Genomic DNA, 19,582 nt, shown 5'->3' on the forward strand with positions numbered 1-19,582 from the left:
ACACAAGAAAACAACATGGACCTTTTATCTACTTACCTGTGGATAAAGGGAGAAAGTTTCTGAAAATCTGAAGGAACTTGGATCATCTTTGTGATATTCTCCAAATTTCTGACACTAAATAAAACAAAATAAGGTATTCCCTTTGGAAGATTATATATAGACTTAGCAACAGACTGATTACAACCAAAAGAAAATACCCAAATTTTAGAAGCAAATGTTACTTTGCCCCAGTGCAATAACAACTTACCCTTAAATGTTTGGATTTTTTAACTAAGTGCTCTGGAAAAAATAAAGAATTCCTAAATATTGACCCAAAAAGCTTAACATGAGCTCCCTAAGACTTCACAAAAAAAGATATTAGCCAACTGATGAAAGATATAATATCAAAATATCATAATAGGTACAAAAGGAAGTTGCTGCTAAAAAATCTGATACACCAGAAATACCAAAAAAAAAAAAAAAAAAAAGGAGAAAATTGAGGAGATCCATGGGCAATCTGGTAAAGAAAGAACACAAAGGGCTGGGGATTTAGCTCAGTGGCACTGTGCCTGCCTCAAAAGCACAGGGTCCTAAATTCAATCCCAAGAGAGAGAGGAGAGAGAGAGAGAGAGAGAGGGAGAGAAGGGAAGGGAGGGAAGGGAAGAGAGGGAAGGGAAGGAAAAGAAGGCACATGCCTGTAATCCCAGCACTTGGGAGGCTGAGGCAGGAGGATCACTGCGAGTTTGAGGCCAACCTGGACTACATGGTGAGTTCAGGGCCAACCTGAACTACAAAGGGAGACCTTGCCTCAAAAAACAAAAACAAAAAAGGCCACTTCCCAATGTAGGATGTATTTGATACTTTTTTTTTTTTTGAGACAAAGTCTCATTATGTTACCCAGGCTGGCTTCAAACTCATGACCCTCCCATCTCAGCCAGCTGAGTAGCTGATATTACAGGCATGCACCAGCTAATATTTACTTATGTCCAAAGTTCTTGCTTTTATTTGAAACGGTTCTTTGATGTCATTAAATACTCTAGTGCTACTTCATTTTTAACACCTGATTAGCATTCTGCTATGCTGACATATACCATAACTATCCAAACCAATCCCTCATTATTGGCATCTACGTTTGTCCTGTTGTATCATTAGGATAAATTCTTAGAGGTAGAATTTTCGAGTAAAAGATAGTTTTAAAAGTCTTTGATGTTGTCAACAATTTCTTCCTACATGTTTGGGTATAGAGACGTTTATAAAAGCGGTACAGATTCATACACCAAACTTTCAAACTAAAAGCTGTCCATTTCCCTGAATACTGGCCAGCTCTAGCACTTATCATGTTCTTCTCATTCTTACCAGTTTAAAATAGATAAAAACTGTCTTGTTCTATTTAAGCAAGATTAGTAACTCTTTATTAAGTTTAATAGTCACTTGCATTCTTTCTTTAATTCCTTGATCATGACCTCTGCTCATTTTTTGTCCCGCCCCCGCCCCCTTTATTTTTCAGTACTAGAGACTGAACCCAGGGTCTTTACACTGATCTATAACTCCAGTCCTTTTTTTTAAAAGACGGGCTCTCACTCTCACTAAGTTGCTAAACTACCCAGGCCAGGCTGGAATTTGTTATCCTCCTGCCTCAGCCTCCCAGAATACAGAAGTTACAGGCACATACTACCCCACCTAACTCAAGAGGTTGTGATTTTTAAAATCCTGTCACTGAACTTTGCACATCATATGATGCCAGCCAAAGTGCAAGACAGACAGCGACCAAGCTGTCTTTATCACTAGTTTCCATAGCAATCTTTCAGTCCTGCATGGTAGTCCACTTTGAATCTTTCTTTTTTCATCCTGGGGATTGAGCCACAGCCTATGCATGTTAAGCGGGTGCCCTATCATTGAGCTACATCCCCAGCCCTACAGTTTGGATCACATTGTGCTTGCTTTGGCAGCACATACACTAAAACTGGGTCATATACACCCCTCCAAGGCTTGGTCCCCAGGCCACAGAGCACAATGGGAGCTGTCGGATACTGAGACATGGGGCCTACTGGAAGCTCTGTCAGTTCTTGAAGTGCTTCTTTGAAGAGGACTGGGGGAACCCCATCCTTTACTCCTCCTCTCTCTGTCTCAGTTCTTAGCCATGAGACCAACAGCTCTGCTCCAATACTCTCTGTGCCATGGTAGATCCACTGCCTCACCACAGACCTAAAGCAACAGGGCCAATGATTATGAAACAAAACTTCCAAAAGCATGAGCTGAAATACACATTTTCTCTTTAAAATCAATGATCTCAAAAAGCTGACTAACACAACTCTGTTTCTTTGGGTAACTCCATTCTCAGTTGGACCCAGATGGAGGAGGCACAGAACTGGTGACAGTTTACCCAAGAAGCAGGATGGAAGTCGGCTAGCAGGGGCCTCCTGTTCCTGCTGCCACCTGACTGTGGTAGCAGACACACTCTCCTGAAGTGAAGGAAGAGCACAGGTAAATTTTCATTCTGCCACAACTCACCCAACCTTCAGCCCAAATGCCCCGCAGGTGCTGTCAATGTCGCAAAATATACAGTATGCAAGTGAGAGCTACACTGCAGTTCTGCAATTGTCTCATTTAGCTATTTACCAGACTCTTCTGTTTTCTATTCTACTAATGTTTGTGTTTTGCAAGCATGTCAAACAATGTTGAAAGTTTTGACGTTGAAGTATGAGAATAGCCTGCACCTACTGAGATTTCTAAAAACTTACCATCTTCTGAGTCATTTCACTGCCCTCATACAATTAAGGGACACAGAAATAGTCCACCTTTACTAGAAAAGGTACTTAGGAGTTTTATACAAGCTGATAATCCAAGGTGTACTATTCAATTTTGTGTCATACAAGCACTTTACTATAAATCATAGATACTTGACAAGTAAAAGTGCTAAGTACTTCAAACAGCTTTTAGAATCTCAAAATAATGCATTTGTTAAGATAAAAATCACTTTAAAGGGCCAGGAATTTAGCTCAGCAGTGCTGTGCCTGCCTTGCAAATGAAAGATCCTGAGTTCAATCCCCAGTACCGAAAAAAAAAAAACCAGACTGACTACTCGTAAAGATAAAATCACTTTCAATGAAAAGGAAGCAAGCTACTTAAGCGTGCAATTTATAGCCAGGCATGGTGGTGCGCATCTGTAATCCCAGCACTCAAGAGGCTGAGGCAGGAGGATCACCGTGAGTTCAAGACCAGCCTGGGTTACACAGTGAGTTCAAGGCCAGCCTGAATTACATAGTGAGACACTGTCTCAAAAAAACCAAAAGAGTACAACTTATTACCCAGAAAAGAAAAATTTACATGGTTGGTGAGAACCTAGCAAGGCCAACATGTAAAATTATAGTAAGTAAAATGATAGGGCAAAACGCAATCTGGGAAACTAAACAGTTCCAGTTTAAGAGGACTGGGAGGTAGCTCAGTGGTAGAACAGCAGGTGCTCTGCATGCACAAGGCCCTAGGTTCAGTTCCCAGCACCACCAAAATTTAAAAAAAAGGTTCCACTTCAAACCAGTGTAATAGGTCAAAACAATGACGACACGTCACATAATGCTGAGGAGATCTGTGTAAAGGGTTAAAAAAAATAATAGCTTCTCTATTCAGGTTGAGGAATAGCAGGTTTCACAGGTGTCATGTCAGATTTTTAAATGACAGTGAAATTTTAAGAAAGCTTTTCTGCTACAAAAAGAAACTTTTTTGTTGCCCTAAACAAGCAAAGCTCAAAGTACACTTCATGATATATCTTCCTATCTGGAAACTAAAGGTCCATTTGGGGAGCAACGTGCTGAGTGTGTCCCATCAATGGCTGATCCTATGAGAGGTTAAATCTCACTTCTTTAAAAAGATACACTAATATTACCTTAACATGGAAAGCAGAGAGATGCTGGTATAAAAAAGTTCTTGGAGATGAGATAGGAAAAAAATAAGTTTTGATTAATGCTACAAATATGACTGACTTTACTAAACAAAGATTTGTTCACTCAAGAATAAAACTACATGAAACAAAAAAGCCACCCATTCCATAGCTTAAAAACCAGTTAGCTCTCTCTTACATTCTATAAGTTTTCAATGAGGTGTTTGAACTGAAAAGTGAAAGACGAACTTGAACTTTCAAGAACATAAAAGGGTACACTATGCTAACTAAAAACAGAGAATTAAGGTCTAAGTTTAAAGCCAAGTACAGTGTCCCACACCAGAAATCCCAGCACTTAGGGAAGCTCAGGCAGGAAGACTGCAAGGTAAAATTCTGCCTGAGCAACACAGTGAGACACCGTCTTAGAAATAAAAACAAAAAAGAACTGGGGATGCGGCTCAGTGGTAGAGCACCCCTTGGATCAATCCCCTGAAAAAACAACAAAAAGAATTGAGTTTAGGAAAGCCTCTAGATCCTAACAAACCATGGCTCCTGACATGTCAAAACCCCAAGTAAAAAGGTGGGCCACAGTAGCTCACACCTATAATCTCAGCACTCTGAAAGGCTGAGACAGGAGCACTAGAAGCTCAAACCTAGTCTGGGCAACTTAGCAACTTAGGGAGACCCTATCTCAAAATGTTAAAAAAAAAAAAAAAAAGATGTAAAGGGCTGGGGATGTAGCTCAGTGCAAAGGTCCCGGATTCAATTCCTGACACCATATACACACACAAAAAAGGTATGTTAACATTAGCAATAATTTTACTAGCATACATTTGGTAATCTAGATACAAATAATCAAGACCTATCTATATTTTATATGTATATGTATATTTTTATACCAATTAATTTCTTTTAAAAGATGTCTATACATTCATACAAAATAAAAAGTTTCATTGAAATAAAAACTAGGAAACTAAAACCACAGCAATATAAAAATACAGGGCTGGGGATATAGTTTTACAACATTTGTCTAGCATGCATGCGGCCCTGGGTTCCATCCCCAAGGCAGTAAAAAAAAGAAAGAAGGAAGGAAAAAAAAGGAAAAGAAATCGAGAAAAGCACCAAAAAGCACTAAGAACCATTACAGTAATATAGAATTAAATTTCAAATTAATTTCATATCAGCCAAAATAAACAAAAAATAAGAAGTTACATATTTCCATTCTTTCATTTTAAGGAAAAAGGCATTCTAGTTCACTGGAAGTGATCACTGGATTCTGTGCGTTACTCTGCTACTGTCTCAGTGATGTGAACAGGAGTCCCTCATACAGTATTTCGAGTACACGGTAAGCACTTCCAAAGAGACTGTCCACAACGAGCACTTACTGCAAACGGAAGCACACAGGCTTGGAGAGGCACAGTGCTACTCACCAGCCTGATGAGCTGTCGGTCCAGCCATCTAAGCACGTCTGGCCCTTCCTCTATCTCTGCTCTATATATTGCCAGCCGAGCCATAAGAATGGCAGCTGCCTCCTGGTCAAAGGACGCAGCAATATTCTGGATTTGAGTTTGAGCATCTGCCCAACTAAAGAAAAAAGAAAGCACAGAAGTGTTGCTAATAGTCACAATATCATAGTTGGCTACCACACAGATTTGAATTTAAAATATACAGAAAACTATTTCAATACTTCAAAATTCCAATATCACCTAGACAAATTAGCATGTTTTTAAGTTGCTAATAACTATTTCATCATACCATTAACTATTTTTCAGAAAAATACAACTAAACCTAAAAAAATTTCTCTAAGTACTTGGTACTGTCTAAGTACTTCTCTAAGTACTCGGACAGGCATATCTCCCACCACACTCTTTAAAGCATTAAGATTTTTTAGAGCTGGGGATTTAGCTCAGTGGTGCCTGTGCCTGCCTTGTAAGTGCAAGGTTCTGAGTTTGATCCCCAGTACCAAAAAAAAAAAAGATTTTCACAAGAGAACTAATAGTACAGAGTCTGCCAAAAAAATGTATACAGCAGGAAAAGAAAAACTTGTATAAATATTTTAATACTAAATTTATTGAGCTATCATGAGATTAACACAAGTTACCTTTGGCCTCTACAATTACAAGAGGTGCTCAAAGTGGTGGCCATGAGCTTCCAGACATTTATTAGTATGGCGAACTGCTGAAGTGTGTACTGTTTTTGTGGACTGTGCATATGTATGTGTACCCACACACAGAAATACACAAGTCTCTGTGTCAGACTTCAGAATTCAATTCCTTCAACTGCATAAAAGCAGAACAATGGAAATACAAAAATAAAGGTTTTCACTCAGTCTACGTAATTCTCATTTATTAAACTGGAAAATTAATAAAACATCAGAATTTCTGACTCTTTGGTCTTTCAATCATCAGTGATAAAAAGCGTAATTAAATTACTCTGTATTCTTTATTCTGTTAATACATTCACTAAAACCCATCAAAAGTTATGATTTTATCTGAGGGATTAATTTGATATGCATAACATAGCAGTATGTTCTATAAAGCCAGTCCAGTCAAACTATTGCTGGGTAGACCCAACAATAGTGTTTGTTTATTTAAAATTTCAAAAACACAGTTTTGTAATACTTCAGTTGATCCTAATTCTTTTTTTTTTTTTTTTTTTTTTTTTGGTAAAAGGGATCCAACTCAGGACCTTGCACTTGAGAGGCAGGTGGGGGGCCACTGTTGATCCTAATTCTAAAGTACCTCACTTTGACATGACTGGCAATACTTATGGACTTCCTGAAAATAAATACTGAACTAATTTTAGATGTAAGAGTGATCCCAAGGGAATTTAGGCAGTAACATCTTTAAAATTCTTCTCCTCTTCCTCCTCTATCTTTAATTTTCTTTCATTTGACAAATAACGTTTAGATGTTTTCCAGATGGTTGACAAGTATAAATTACCTTGGCTTAGTGAAATAATAAGCAGCAGAAATGGCTGATCTATACCATACCATCACATGGCAGACCAAGTATGCTCAAGCCTTTTGAATTCATAACCTCTCCTAACAGTACCCAGTCCACAAAGCAGAAGCTAGATAAAGACAAATGAACTAAATGAAAATATCATTTGAAAAGCAAACTACACTATATCATTAAGTATATACAGGTAGTGAATTTCACAATAAAGGAAAATACTTGATTTTCTCATGTGACTGAGGTAAATTTTTCTTTTGTTTTTCCTTTTTTGGTGTTGAGACTCACTATGAAGCCTAGGTCTGCCTTGAACTCGCTATATAGCTCAGGCTGCTTTTGAACTTATGATCCTCCTGCCTCAGCCTCCTGAGTGCTGATAAAATATTTTGAACAGTGTCTTAGGAGTACTAGTTTTTTGGTTTTTGTTTTTTTTTTTTGGTACTGGAGATCGAACTCAGGACCTTGTACTTGCAAGGCAGGCACAGTGCCACTGAGCTAAATCCCCAGGCCTTTTTTTTTTTTTTAATTTTTTTTGAGGGGTACTAGTTTTTGAGACAGGGTTTCACTGTTTCCCAGGCTGGTCTTGAACTCACAAGAGTTCAAGGGGCTGGTCTTAGCTCACATGATCCTCCTGCCTCAGCCTTCCAAGTAATTGTGACTAAAGGTTTGCACCAATGTGCCAGGCTGTAATACTTTGGGTTTTCTTCAGTCTTGCTATGTAGTCCAGGCTGGCCTCAAACTGGCGGGGATCCTCCAGCCTCAGCCTCCGGAGTGCTGTGATTATAGGCATGTGCCACCATGTCTGGTGCTCTCACTGTTCTTATCGATGAATATTCTAGCAAATAAACTGGATCTCTGTTCATAGTCATAGAGGTCACCCAAAATAAGAACCCAGCTCAGTAGCAGGACCTGACATGTGAATTAAATCTTTAACAAACACAACTTACTTCCTAGCAATGGTGGTCACTCGGATGCGTCTCTGCCCACTGGAATGCTGATACTGGGTCACAAATTGGATTGCACCGCGTCCTCCTTGAGGAATTGGAGCATTGTGCTGTGTAAAAACAAAGGAGTAGGGCTGGGGATTTAGCTCAGTGGTTCCACCTCCTGCCTTGCAAGCACAAGGTCCCAAGTTTGATCCCCGGTACCAAAAGAAAAAAAAAAACAAAGGAGTAAAAACTAAACTAGGGGCTAGGGATTCAGCTCAGTGGTTCCAGCGCCTGCCTTGTAAGCGCAAGGTCCTGAGTTCGATCCCCCGGACTAAAATAAATAAATAAAATAAAATAAGGAAGGCAGGGTGGAAATATTTTTTTAAAAAACTAAACTCTACTGTGCTGCTGTCATATAATCATGAACTACATACTTTCTAGCATGAATAGACTTACTCTAAAATTTAAAGTCTCTCATCAAAGAAAAACCCAAGGTCAGATAGTTTCACTGTTAAATTCTATCAAATATTTAAATAAGTAATATAGGTCTTCTCAAATTATTTTTAAAAATTCAAGAAGGAATTCTTCCAAACTCATTCTATCAGACCAGCAGTATATCTTGATATGAAACCCAAACAAGGACAAAAAAAACCCCAGAAAACTACAAGTCAATATCCCTGATGAACACAGATGCAAAAATCCTCAACAAAATACAAGCAAACCAAATTCAACAGCAGCTTAAAAAGATTATTCATCAGGATCAAGGTGGATTCTTCCCAGGAATTCATGGATTGGTTCAACATAAGCAAATGGATAAAAATGATACATATCGATAAAACATAGAGGACAAAAATCATTTGTCAATAGATGCAGAAAAGGCATTTGATAGAATTCTGCATCCTTTTATGATAAAAAGGCTGAATAAATTAGGTACAGAAGAAACCTCAACATAATAAAGGTCATACACAAACACCCTACAGTTAACATTACACTGAATGGGGAAAAGCTGAAAGCTTTCTTGGGATAGGGAATAAGACAGGATGCTCATTTTCATCACTTTTATTCAACATAATACTAGAAGTCCTGGCCAGAGGACTCAGGCAAGAGAAAGAAATACACTGTCACTGTTTGCAAATGACATGATCTTTCCTCTACATAGAAAACTCCAAACAATCTACCAAAAAACTATTAGAACTGATAAATTCAATAACGTTGTAGGATACAAAACCAACATAAAAAGCTGGGAATGTAGCTCAATGATAGATAACTTGCCTAGCATGTGCAAGGTCCTGTGTTCCATTCTCAGCACCTCAAAAAAGAAAAAAAAAAAAACCAACATACAAAAAAATCAGGCCAGGCATGGTGTTGCATGCCCATAATCCCAGCACTAAGGAGGCTAAGGCAGGAGGATTATCATGAGTTCAAGGCCAGCCTGGGCTACACAGTAAACTACACAGGGAGACCCTGTCTCAAAAAATAAAAACATAACAAAACGAAAAATCAGTGGCATTGCTATACACAAAAAGCAAATTATGTGAAATAAGAACCAAGGGTTGGGGGTGTAGCTCAGTCATGGAGTGCTTGCCTAGCATAAGCAAGACCCTGGATTCAATCCCTGGAAGCATCAAAAAAAGGAAGAAAGAGAAATCAAGAAGGCAATCCCATTTACAATAGATACAAACAAAATGCCTATGAGTAAGTTTAAAGAGATGAAAGATCTCTACAATGGAAATTATAAAACACTGATAAAAAACAAAACACAAATAAATGAAAAGGCATCTGTGCTCATAGATTAAAGCAATCAGTATTGCTCGAACGTCTACACTACCCAAAGCAATCTACAGATTCATTGCAATCCCTACCAAAACACACATTCCTCACAGAACTAGAAAAAACAATCCTAAAATTCAGATGAAATATTCATGGCCTAAATGAAGTATTTGTTTACTTTTTAATATTCAAATAAAGAAAGTCATACCTGATTAACAACCTCAAAATATATGGCTAGGGTTGTAGTGGGACTGAGTCCACATATCTTCCACTGACAAGTGCCACCTGTCCCTATCTCCTGTAAAAATAAAAAACAATATGCTTGAAAACCAAAGCACTTAATTATTAGTAGAATAGCTATTAAGGAGAAAAAAACTTTCAGAAAGTGAAAACATTTTTCAGGTTTCAAACTAATTCAGTGAACATTAAAAGCTTAAGATTCCTGGGCCAGGGATTTAGCTCAGTGGTTCCGTCGCCTGCCTTGCAAGCACAAGGTCCCAAGTTCGAGCCCCCGTACCAAAAAAAAAAGCTTACAATTCCTTAGTCATACGATATATCATGAAATAAAATTATACAATTCTTTCATAACAAAATTTTAAGATAATACAAATTTTTGTTAAGTAAATTAAAAGGTGAGTATTGATTCTAGGTCTTCATATTGTAGTCTTTAAAAGCATATGACATTCTATTACTAATAAAATAAATAATTCAATTAAGGTTCAAAAAGAAGCATATGCCATTTAATGAAGTGTTTACAATAACATTATTACAGAGAAGGAGGTGTACTGAGGATTGATCCTAGGGAAGCGCTCTCCAACTGTGCTACATCTCCAGGCTTTTTATTTTATTTTTTGAGATAGGGTCTTGCTAAATTGTCTGGGCTGGCTTCAGACTTATGATTTCTCCTGCCTCAGGCTCCTGAGTAGCAGGGGTTATAGGTGTGTGCCACCACACCCAGCTTCTAACATTATCTTTCTATCCAAGTGTTTGATCTGTGTGAAGAGATATTGCTTTAATATATAATATATGTATACATAAACAGGTCCTCTGGATCAGAATTTTTGCAGCTATTCCTAAGAAAAATTCAGTATAGATCTTCACCATGCAAACTGCTTAAAATCAACATTGGAACTTTGTCATTTTTAGAGCTGATTACCTACCTCGTGTTATATGTCCCACTGTCCTCTCTACAGAGACATGATTCTACAATTCTGGAGTGCATTACACCTCTACAAATGGGATAAAGTGAAAAAAAGGAATTGAAACTTAAACCTAGCTAATTTGGTTATTTTGTTGGACATTCTCGTAACAAAAATCCATTTGGAAGTTTGACTTTCAGAAGTCTCCAAATCTCCAAATTATAAAAATGTTTTAAGGCACACTGGGGCAAGGAATAACTTAGCCATGAAAAACAGAAGGCTCATAACAATACAAAAGTTTTAACTTAGGCGTGGATAAGAAAGGTAGATGAAAAGGTCAACCACAAAGAGAAGTATACCAATGAAGCTAAACAACATAAAGAGCTCAGACAATTATTTGACTGGAAGGTCTCTGCTGGTGCTGTCCTGAGAATTAACTATATTTTCTTTCTAGAATAAGAATGACTTACATTTTCAGACACACAGGGTCCTTTAGAATTGAGAGACACACAAGGTCCAATAGCTCCTGAAATTTTTATCTCCCTTGAGGTCTGAAAAATAAAAATATAGCATATTTGGTTTCCTCAGAGGTCAGTTCAAATGTTCAACTTTAAGTATCTAAGGACATAAGATATTCTTCCATATTTGAAACTCAAAAGCCAAAGAAAATATAGTAACATTTAAAAGTAATTAGTCAGTGACTATTTCTATGCTGATAACTCCAAAATTTAAAATCTAGCCCTGACTCAATTTTAATCTTCTATTTCCATCAGCCCATAGGTCTCCACTTGGAAATCCCACCCTAAATTCAAACTCATACCATACTCCAAATCCACACACCCTAATTCACACACACACATCATTTTCTATTTTTCCTCCCACAGAAAATCTCTCTTCAAAACTGAGGTGGATCAAGACACACAATGTTTTTACAAGCCTGCCTTTACTTTGGATGGCACCAGGCAGCAGCATGTTTTGATCGCACCTCGTAAAGTCATGTAAGAACTGCTTCTGAAAGTGCCAAGAATGAGGAAATAAACATTTTCAACATGACAGAGAGGATTTTGAGAAAGATTAATGGCAATGTATCTTTTACTGTAATTAATTTTTAAACATACTGTATTTTTTGATTAGCCTTTATATTTATTATGATTTCATTCTGTCACATGTGTAAGTTTTGTCTATAAAGACTAAGATTTTTCTAGGGCCAGAGATGTAGCTCTGCGGTTCCGCTGCCTGCCTCCCAAGCACAAGGTCCCGAGTTCAATTCCTGGTACCAGAAAAAAGACTAAGATTTTCTATAACAAGACCTCAGCCTTATATACGCCTTGACATCTCTATAATGTCCTACCATAATGATGGGTAAACAACAAGTATTCAATAAAATAACATGATTAATATGAAATATTTAATGAAAATTCAAAATCAGTGTACTTGTAATGCACATGTACCTAACACCAAAGCCTGTGGATTTTTAAAATCGAAATCTGAAATGAATGATAGTGTTATATAACAACAACTAAGCATAAAACTTTGTCATTTCAAACTTGAAAGTTTCCTAATGACACAGAATACTTTCCTCAAGTTAGATAACTTCTGCCATTAAAATAATCTAGTACAAAAATAAAAATTTAGCACGAAAAAGATAAAACACAAAATGTTAAACCTAATATACATAGTTAAAAGAAATTTTACCTATAAAATTCTATTTTTCTAACAGTTGTTCAGAAATGTTCAAATAAAGTTTCACCGTACATTTAATAATAGGCCTTTTTGCTGAACAAATTTCTAACATGAAGTTCCCATATAAAATAACCACTATTTTTATAGCCTATATTGGATTTGATTTATAATATTTCAAAATTATAGGGAAACCTACAAATTTTATCTCCTAACAAACACATCCCACGTAAGTCAGGTTTCTTACCTTTATTTCTAATGTCCCACCAAAGCCCATTTTAAATTGTCCTTGCATATCTTTGGTGAAAACTCTTTGAAAAGTTTGTTTGAATAAGGAAGTGTTGAAAGAGTCACCCATTACCATGTATCCTCTGCATGGAAAGAACAAAACACAATGTATATACTATATGACAGTTACCTGGTTCATGTGTTAGCAGAAAAATAAATCACTTCTCAAGATACCAACAAATTTTAAAGATATTTTCCAAAATGTGCTGTATTATCATTAATTTTTTAAAATATCCTCATCTTACAAATAATCTCAATTCTGAGGGTATGTAAATGTCCCTAACACTAGCATTTGGTCTCAGTAATTTTTTAAAATTCTGTTTAAATAGTAATACACCCACACATCATAAAATTCAAATGACACAAATGAATATAAGATAATATACAGCTTCTGCCTCCCAGTTCTCCTGTTTTACAGCAGGCATTTCCATTCTTAAAAACTTGGTGATGGGCCGGGGATTTACCTCAGTGGTTTCGCCACCTGCCTCACAAGCAGAAGGAACAGAGTTCGATCCCCAGTACCAAAAAAAAAAAAAAAAAAACACCTGGTGGCCACAGATGTAAACCTATCACTCTGAGGCTGAGGCAGGAGGATCGCTGTGAGCTCAAGAACAGTTTAGGCTAGTGAGTTCAAGGCCAGCCTGAAATAAGTAGCAAGACCCTGTCTCAAATCCCTCCCAAAAAAGTGTATGTGTGGGTAGTATATGTGTGTTTCACATTCAGTGAATGAGAACAAAGGGGCATTAAGGAACATTTTATCTTCATGCACTTATGCACTGTCTACGTTTCTTTCAGTAGGCATATACATGCCTCTTTAATTAAAAAAAAAGTTTTAAAAGCCAGCAACTTCCAAATAAAAACTATTCTGAGATATCATTTATTCTCTAATAAATCAGCACAAGTCACAGCTTGACAATACATTTCATTGCTAAAGCTGTGAAAAACAGACACCCTCGTATGTTGCTAGGAGAATGCATAAACAGTGCAACCCTGATGCAGAGGAAACTAAAAATATCAAAATTACACACTAGTTTTCTTTATAATCCAGCCACCTCACTATCAGGAATCTATGCCCCAAGTTACTGAAGATATGATCTCACAAAGAGTCCACACTGGCAAAACAAAAACAAAAAGCAAAATAAATTAATAAGGTTATTCAATGAAGCACTATTTGTAATAACAAAAAATTGAAAACAACCCAAATGACCATCTATTAGAGAATAAAATATGTATAGTATATCCACACAATAGAGTAATAAGATTGATTTCCAGGAGATAAGTGAAAAACACAAGTGGGAAAAGATGTGTAGAATATTCTGCTGTTTGTATAAAAAGGATACACACACAAATATTGACACAAAAATGCACATCCTTTTTTTTAATTTTTTTTTTTTTTTTGGTACCAGGGATCAAACTCCAGACCTTGTGCTTGCAAGGCAGGTGGTGGAACCACTGAGTTAAATCCCCAGCCCCATACTTTTTTAATGTTTAAGTATTTTTAAACAATAATAAAAGATACAATAAAACAACAAAAAAGGCCAGACACGGAGGCACACACTCATCATTTCACCTACTCAGGAAGCTAAGACAGCAAGTTTAGGCTGGACCTTGTCTCTAAAGTAAAAAAATAATAATAAATAAAAAGGGCTGGGGTTACTGTAGCTCTGCATTCCTTGGGTCAAGTTCCCAGTATAATATATACAAAAAAAGAACACAATCAAAAATTAAAATAGGCAAAAAAACAAAAATTGATGTGGAATAATTCATAGTAATTTTACTTTGGATGCTGATAAAAGTTGCAATATGTCATCTCAGATGCTTTTACAGATTTTATCTTTGTAAATTTTGCTGTTACTGGTGTATAAAAATCTAGTACTTTGTATACTGACTTAGGTCCAGAAATGTTGATAACTTCTCATATTAATTCTAATAGTTTTTAGATTCAGATTTTTCTACATTTACATACATGTCATCTATGACTATGTCACACTATAATCAATAACACATCAAATGCTCAGAACCAGAAGAGCCAAAGCAATCCTGAGCAAAAAGAGCAAAGCAGTAGGCATTACAATTCTGGATTTCAAATTATACTACAAAGCTACAGCACTAAAAACAGTAAGGTACTGGCACAAAAATAGACATGTTGACCAGTAAAAAAGAACTGTTGGATTCAGGAACCACTCCAAGCGCACTTAGCCATCTGAGTTTTGATAAAGGGGTCACAAACATACACTGGAGAAAAAGCCTCTTCAAAAAGAAAAGCAAAAGTAGGGCCGGGGATTTAGCTCAGTTGTTCTGCTGCCTGCCTCACAACGCAAGGTCCCAAGTTCGATCCCCAGTACTGAAACATTTTTAAAAAGCAAAAGAATGAACCAGGGATTTAGCTCAGTGGTTCCGGCACCTGCCTCGCAAGCACAAGGACCTGAGTTCGATCCCCGGTAACAAAAAAAAAAAAGCAAAAGAATGAATCTAAGTCCGTATCTCTCAACCTGAACTAAAGTCAAATCAAAATGCATCAATGATCTAAATACAAAAACAGAAGCACTGAGTCTCCTAGAAATAGATAAAACTCTAAAAGTCACAGGCAGAGGCAAAGACTTTCTGAACAGAACCCAACTGCACAAGGTAATATCATGAACCAAATGGGATATCAAATTAAAAAGCTTCTACACAGCTAAGGAAACCACCAACATAGTGAAAATACAGCCTACAGAATAGTAAAAAAATTTTGCTACTCCTCAGACAGAGGATTAATATCTAAAATATATAAAGAACTCAAAAAATTAGATATCCCCCCAAATAAAAGATCCAATTAAAAAACAGGCAACTGAAATGAATAGACACTTCTCAAAAGAAGTACAGCTGACCGATGGAGTTCTCCTCAGCCTTAAGGAGGATAAATTTGAGTCATCTGTAGGAAAACAGATCCACCTTGAGACCATAATGCTAAGTGAAATAAATCAGACACAAGGTTATAAATCACACACTTTCTCTTATATGAGGACCCCAAACTATAAAAAACTTAAAGAGCAAAATAAAAGTGAGGTGGTAGCAAACAGGGAGGTAAACTTTGTGGGAAGGAAGAGCGCTCTCAAGAAGGGAAGGCAGGGAGGAGAGTAGAGACTAAAACTTATCAAGACGCCATATACATCCAGTACCACCAACTCCCCAAGATGAACGCAATCATTATGTGCTGCAAACAGATACTGCTAATAACAAACTGTTTAATGTTTAACATCATTAGTCTTCAGATAAAAGCAAATCATACCCTCAACAAAATATTACTTCACACCTACTCATACAGATATTATAAGAGACAGATAATAACAAGTGTTGGTAAGAGTGTGGGAACTGGAATCCCCACACTTGGGTAGTGGGAACTGATATAAAGTGATGCAGTGACTTTGGAAAACAGTTTCAAAATACTTCAAAATGATTTTTTGTTTCTTTTGGTTTGGTTTGGCTTGGTTTGGAGGGGTTTTTTGGGTTGTTTTGGTATTTTGAGACAAAATCTCACTATATATTCTAGGCTGGTCTTGAACTCACTATGTAGCCCAGGCTGGCTTTCAATTCAGGTGATCTTCCTGCCTCAGCCTCCCTAATGATGGAGCCTGCCAGCACACCCAGCTCTACTTCAAAATGTTAAACACCAAAAAAAAAAAAAAAAGTTAAGCACAGATTACCATAGGACCCACCAAATTCATTTCTAGGCATATATCTAAGAAAAACACGAACATAATCTCTACACAAAACCTTACACACACGTTCAAGTAGCCTTATTCAAAATAGCCAAAAAGTAGTAATGAAATGTTCATTTCTGATGGATTAAATGTGATGTATCCATACAATGGAATAGTATTAAATAATAAGTTGAACCCATGTTTCACTTTTTATTTGGCAATAAAGAGAAATGAAGTAAGGGTACGTCCTAAAGATGAGTGAACCCTGAAAACATCATGCTGAGTAAAGGAACCCAATATTGTATTATTCCATTTATTAAAAAAAAAACTAAAATAAGTAATTATTGGTCACCTAGGGCTGAGAGAGTGGGGGAAAGAGAAAGAAGGGAGGAATGAAAGTTACTGCTAATGGGTAGAGTTTCTCTCTAGGATAATAAAAATGTTCCAGTTATATTTCAGTGGTTTTTGGGCAACATATGATACATTAAACACCATCACACTGAACATTTTAAATAGGTCAATTTTATGGTATGTGAATTCATACATCAAAACTGCTGTTGCTAACAGGCTGGGGGTGTAGCTCACACACACAAAAAGATGCTCTTAAATAATAAAATGAAACAAGGGCTTCAGGATATCAAAATCAGCTTTATAAGCAGAACTTGTGCCTTTGTAATTCAATATTCTGAAAAAATATTTAAAGAGAACTTTACAGAAGAAACACCAAAACTGCTAACAGATATTCCTCTGACAGGGTAAGATGCTATTTTTGTGCCTAAACTGTCATTATTGGTTTATATTTGTAAACGGTCATTATTAGTTTATATTTACAAAAACTGTAAAATAATTTAATACATACCCAGTAAGGTTGGGACAGCATTTCATCTCCAGGAGACCCGTCTGATCTAATGCGCAGGCATAGATGTCAATAACATGGCCAGTTGTAGCAGCTCGATTAGCCAATGCTTCAAAATGCTATAAAAGATTTTAAAAATTAAAAATGTAAGCGTAATCATTCTATAAATCAGATCAAATTTATTTAAGACTAAAAAATAATTCATAATTTAAATATGATTTGTTCTTAATTTGCTATGTCTTATAAAAACGATACAGTAACTTCTAGAAATGTCATTTTCCTATTCTTTTACTTAAAAGCCATTATTTCTAAATAAACCCCTAAGTGACAGAAAATTTAAATACCACAATGAACATCTTGCTTTTCAAATATAAACACACAAGATAGCAACACAGAACTCTTTTTCCTGGCTAAGTCCACATTTAAGTAACAAAAATATCCAAAAACAGACACTGCCAAAAGCAATAAGATAAGCAAATGTAAAACACTGTTTTGTAGCTTTTACCAAGAAAAATTCCAAGCTCAAAGAGAAAATTAGCTACCAGAAAAAAAAGTATTCAATAACTGTGACAAAAATTATCTCTCATTAATTACTTTTTTTCAAGTGGTACTGGGGATTGGACCCAGGCACTCACACATGTTAGAAAAGTGCTCTACCACTGAGCTACAGCCCAAGCCCTTTTTTTGCTATTTTTATTTTTATACAGGTTTTCACTGAGCTACCCAGGCTGACATGCCTCAGCCTCCTGAATAGCTGGGATTACAGGCATGTATCACCATGCCTAGTTTTTTTTTTTTTAAATAAAGACTACTAAAAAATGACAATAAGGGAAAAGGGAAAAAAAGAATAGAAGGAAAAAAAGAATAGAAGGAAAAAATGGATATGAAGCTTTTATATATAAGGAGGGGAAGACGGATTGAAGGGAGGGGAGGGGAATGGGAAAAAAAGAAGAATCAAGATATATTATGCAGTTACAGAACCAATTTCCTGAATTTTAAGCATTCAGTGAGCTGCCAATTTTGATTTCATCTTGCTCTTTACCTAGATGACTTTTTCCTTTTCTTCTTTTTTTTATTGGAGGAGGGGAAAAAAGGAGCAATACTGTGTTTGAAAATTATACTCTGTATCTGGGTTTCCTGTGTATGTTAACCACTTAAATGGTATTATCCTTTTTTGGTTTTATAGTGATTGTGAGGCATTCAATGCAAGTTACAGTTATTTTCTCATTAAAAAACAGATATATTGGGCCGGGGATTTAGCTCAGTGGTTTCGCCGCCTGCTGCGCAAGCACAAGGACCCGAGTTTGATCCCCGGCACCAAAAAAAAAAAAAAAAAACCAGATATATTATGAAAAGGTACAAATTCCCTATGATGAATGTGACTATTATATATATCAAAAGTGTACCCAATTTGTTGTAGCTAAAACTTGGAGGCAGACCAACTGCCCATCAACTGGAGACTGGATAAACAAAATGTGGTTTTTTTATAAAATGGAGTACTACTCAGCCATAAAAATGAGAAATTAGGGACATTTATAGCTAAATGGATGCACATTGAGATGATACTCTTAAGTGAAATAAATAGGACACACATATGTAAATACCAAATAGTTTCTCTAGTGTGAGAAACTGAAAGTGTACATAAGGACTAAAAGGTATAATAGATAATGTGAAATAGGAAGAAAAGGGGCAAAGGGGAAGGGGAAGTGGGAGGGGTAGGGGAAAGGAAAGAAAGAAATGGAATTAATATGAGAAAATGAAAAAATGGAAACAAAGTCTTTGTAAATAGGGAGGGATGGAGGGGTTGGAGGGCAGGGGAATGGGGAAAAACTAGGAACCAAGAGAGATTATATAAAGGGGCAAATTCCCAATGATGAATGTCATTGTATTGTATACCTAAAATGTACCAATAAAATTAATTTAAAAAGGAAAGAAAGCAGACTAGTGAATGACAGACAGTGAGTTGGGGCAAGATAGGGAATGGCTGCTAATGAATGCAGAGTTTTTGGAGGGAATGTTGAGAATGCTCTAAAATTGTGGTGATTGTACAACTTTAAATAAAGACTATTATATTTATGCTTTAAAAAAAGTCTACCAGGGCCGGGGATTTAGCTCAGTGGCTCTGCCACCTGCCTCACAAGCACAAGGACCCAAGTTCAATCTCCGGTACCAAAAAAAAAAAAAAAAAAGTATATCAATAAAATTAACTTTTAAAAATTATAATACAGCACAACCAAGCTAAAATTGTGAAATCTAAAAGAGTATTTTTAACAGGGACACTACAAGCAGATCCAATATAAAAGAGACATCACTAGTGAAATATACTTGCACAAGCCCCCCAAAAGTAAAGTTAGATGACAGAAAATAACTTGCAAGAAAATGATGGGACTGCTCAAACTATGAACAACATACATACATCTAGAGGAA

At 36.4% G+C, this 19,582-nt stretch overlaps 1 protein-coding gene across 2 annotated transcripts in view; it reads right to left on the reverse strand.

Moving 5' to 3' along the window:
• Sec23a (SEC23 homolog A, COPII component) overlaps nucleotides 1-19,582 on the reverse strand; it is a 55,599-nt gene that overhangs the window by 12,680 nt on the left and 23,337 nt on the right. For both annotated transcript variants that reach the window (XR_206012.4, XM_004862747.4), the window contains exons 9-15: nucleotides 17,159-17,274; nucleotides 12,576-12,699; nucleotides 11,119-11,199; nucleotides 9,718-9,807; nucleotides 7,758-7,864; nucleotides 5,287-5,440; nucleotides 37-114 (exon numbers count right to left, since the gene is read on the reverse strand). Coding sequence is in view for 1 of the 2 variants with exons in the window: in XM_004862747.4 (XP_004862804.1) it covers nucleotides 37-114; nucleotides 5,287-5,440; nucleotides 7,758-7,864; nucleotides 9,718-9,807; nucleotides 11,119-11,199; nucleotides 12,576-12,699; nucleotides 17,159-17,274 (750 nt within the window). In the remaining variant the exon portion in view is untranslated. The remainder of the gene's footprint in view (nucleotides 1-36; nucleotides 115-5,286; nucleotides 5,441-7,757; nucleotides 7,865-9,717; nucleotides 9,808-11,118; nucleotides 11,200-12,575; nucleotides 12,700-17,158; nucleotides 17,275-19,582) is intronic.

The sequence above is a fragment of the Heterocephalus glaber genome, unplaced genomic scaffold (genome assembly GCF_053883595.1).
Source record: "Heterocephalus glaber isolate CG9 unplaced genomic scaffold, H.glaber_assembly_v1.0 deba00000901, whole genome shotgun sequence".
NCBI classification, from domain to species: domain Eukaryota; kingdom Metazoa; phylum Chordata; class Mammalia; order Rodentia; family Bathyergidae; genus Heterocephalus; species Heterocephalus glaber.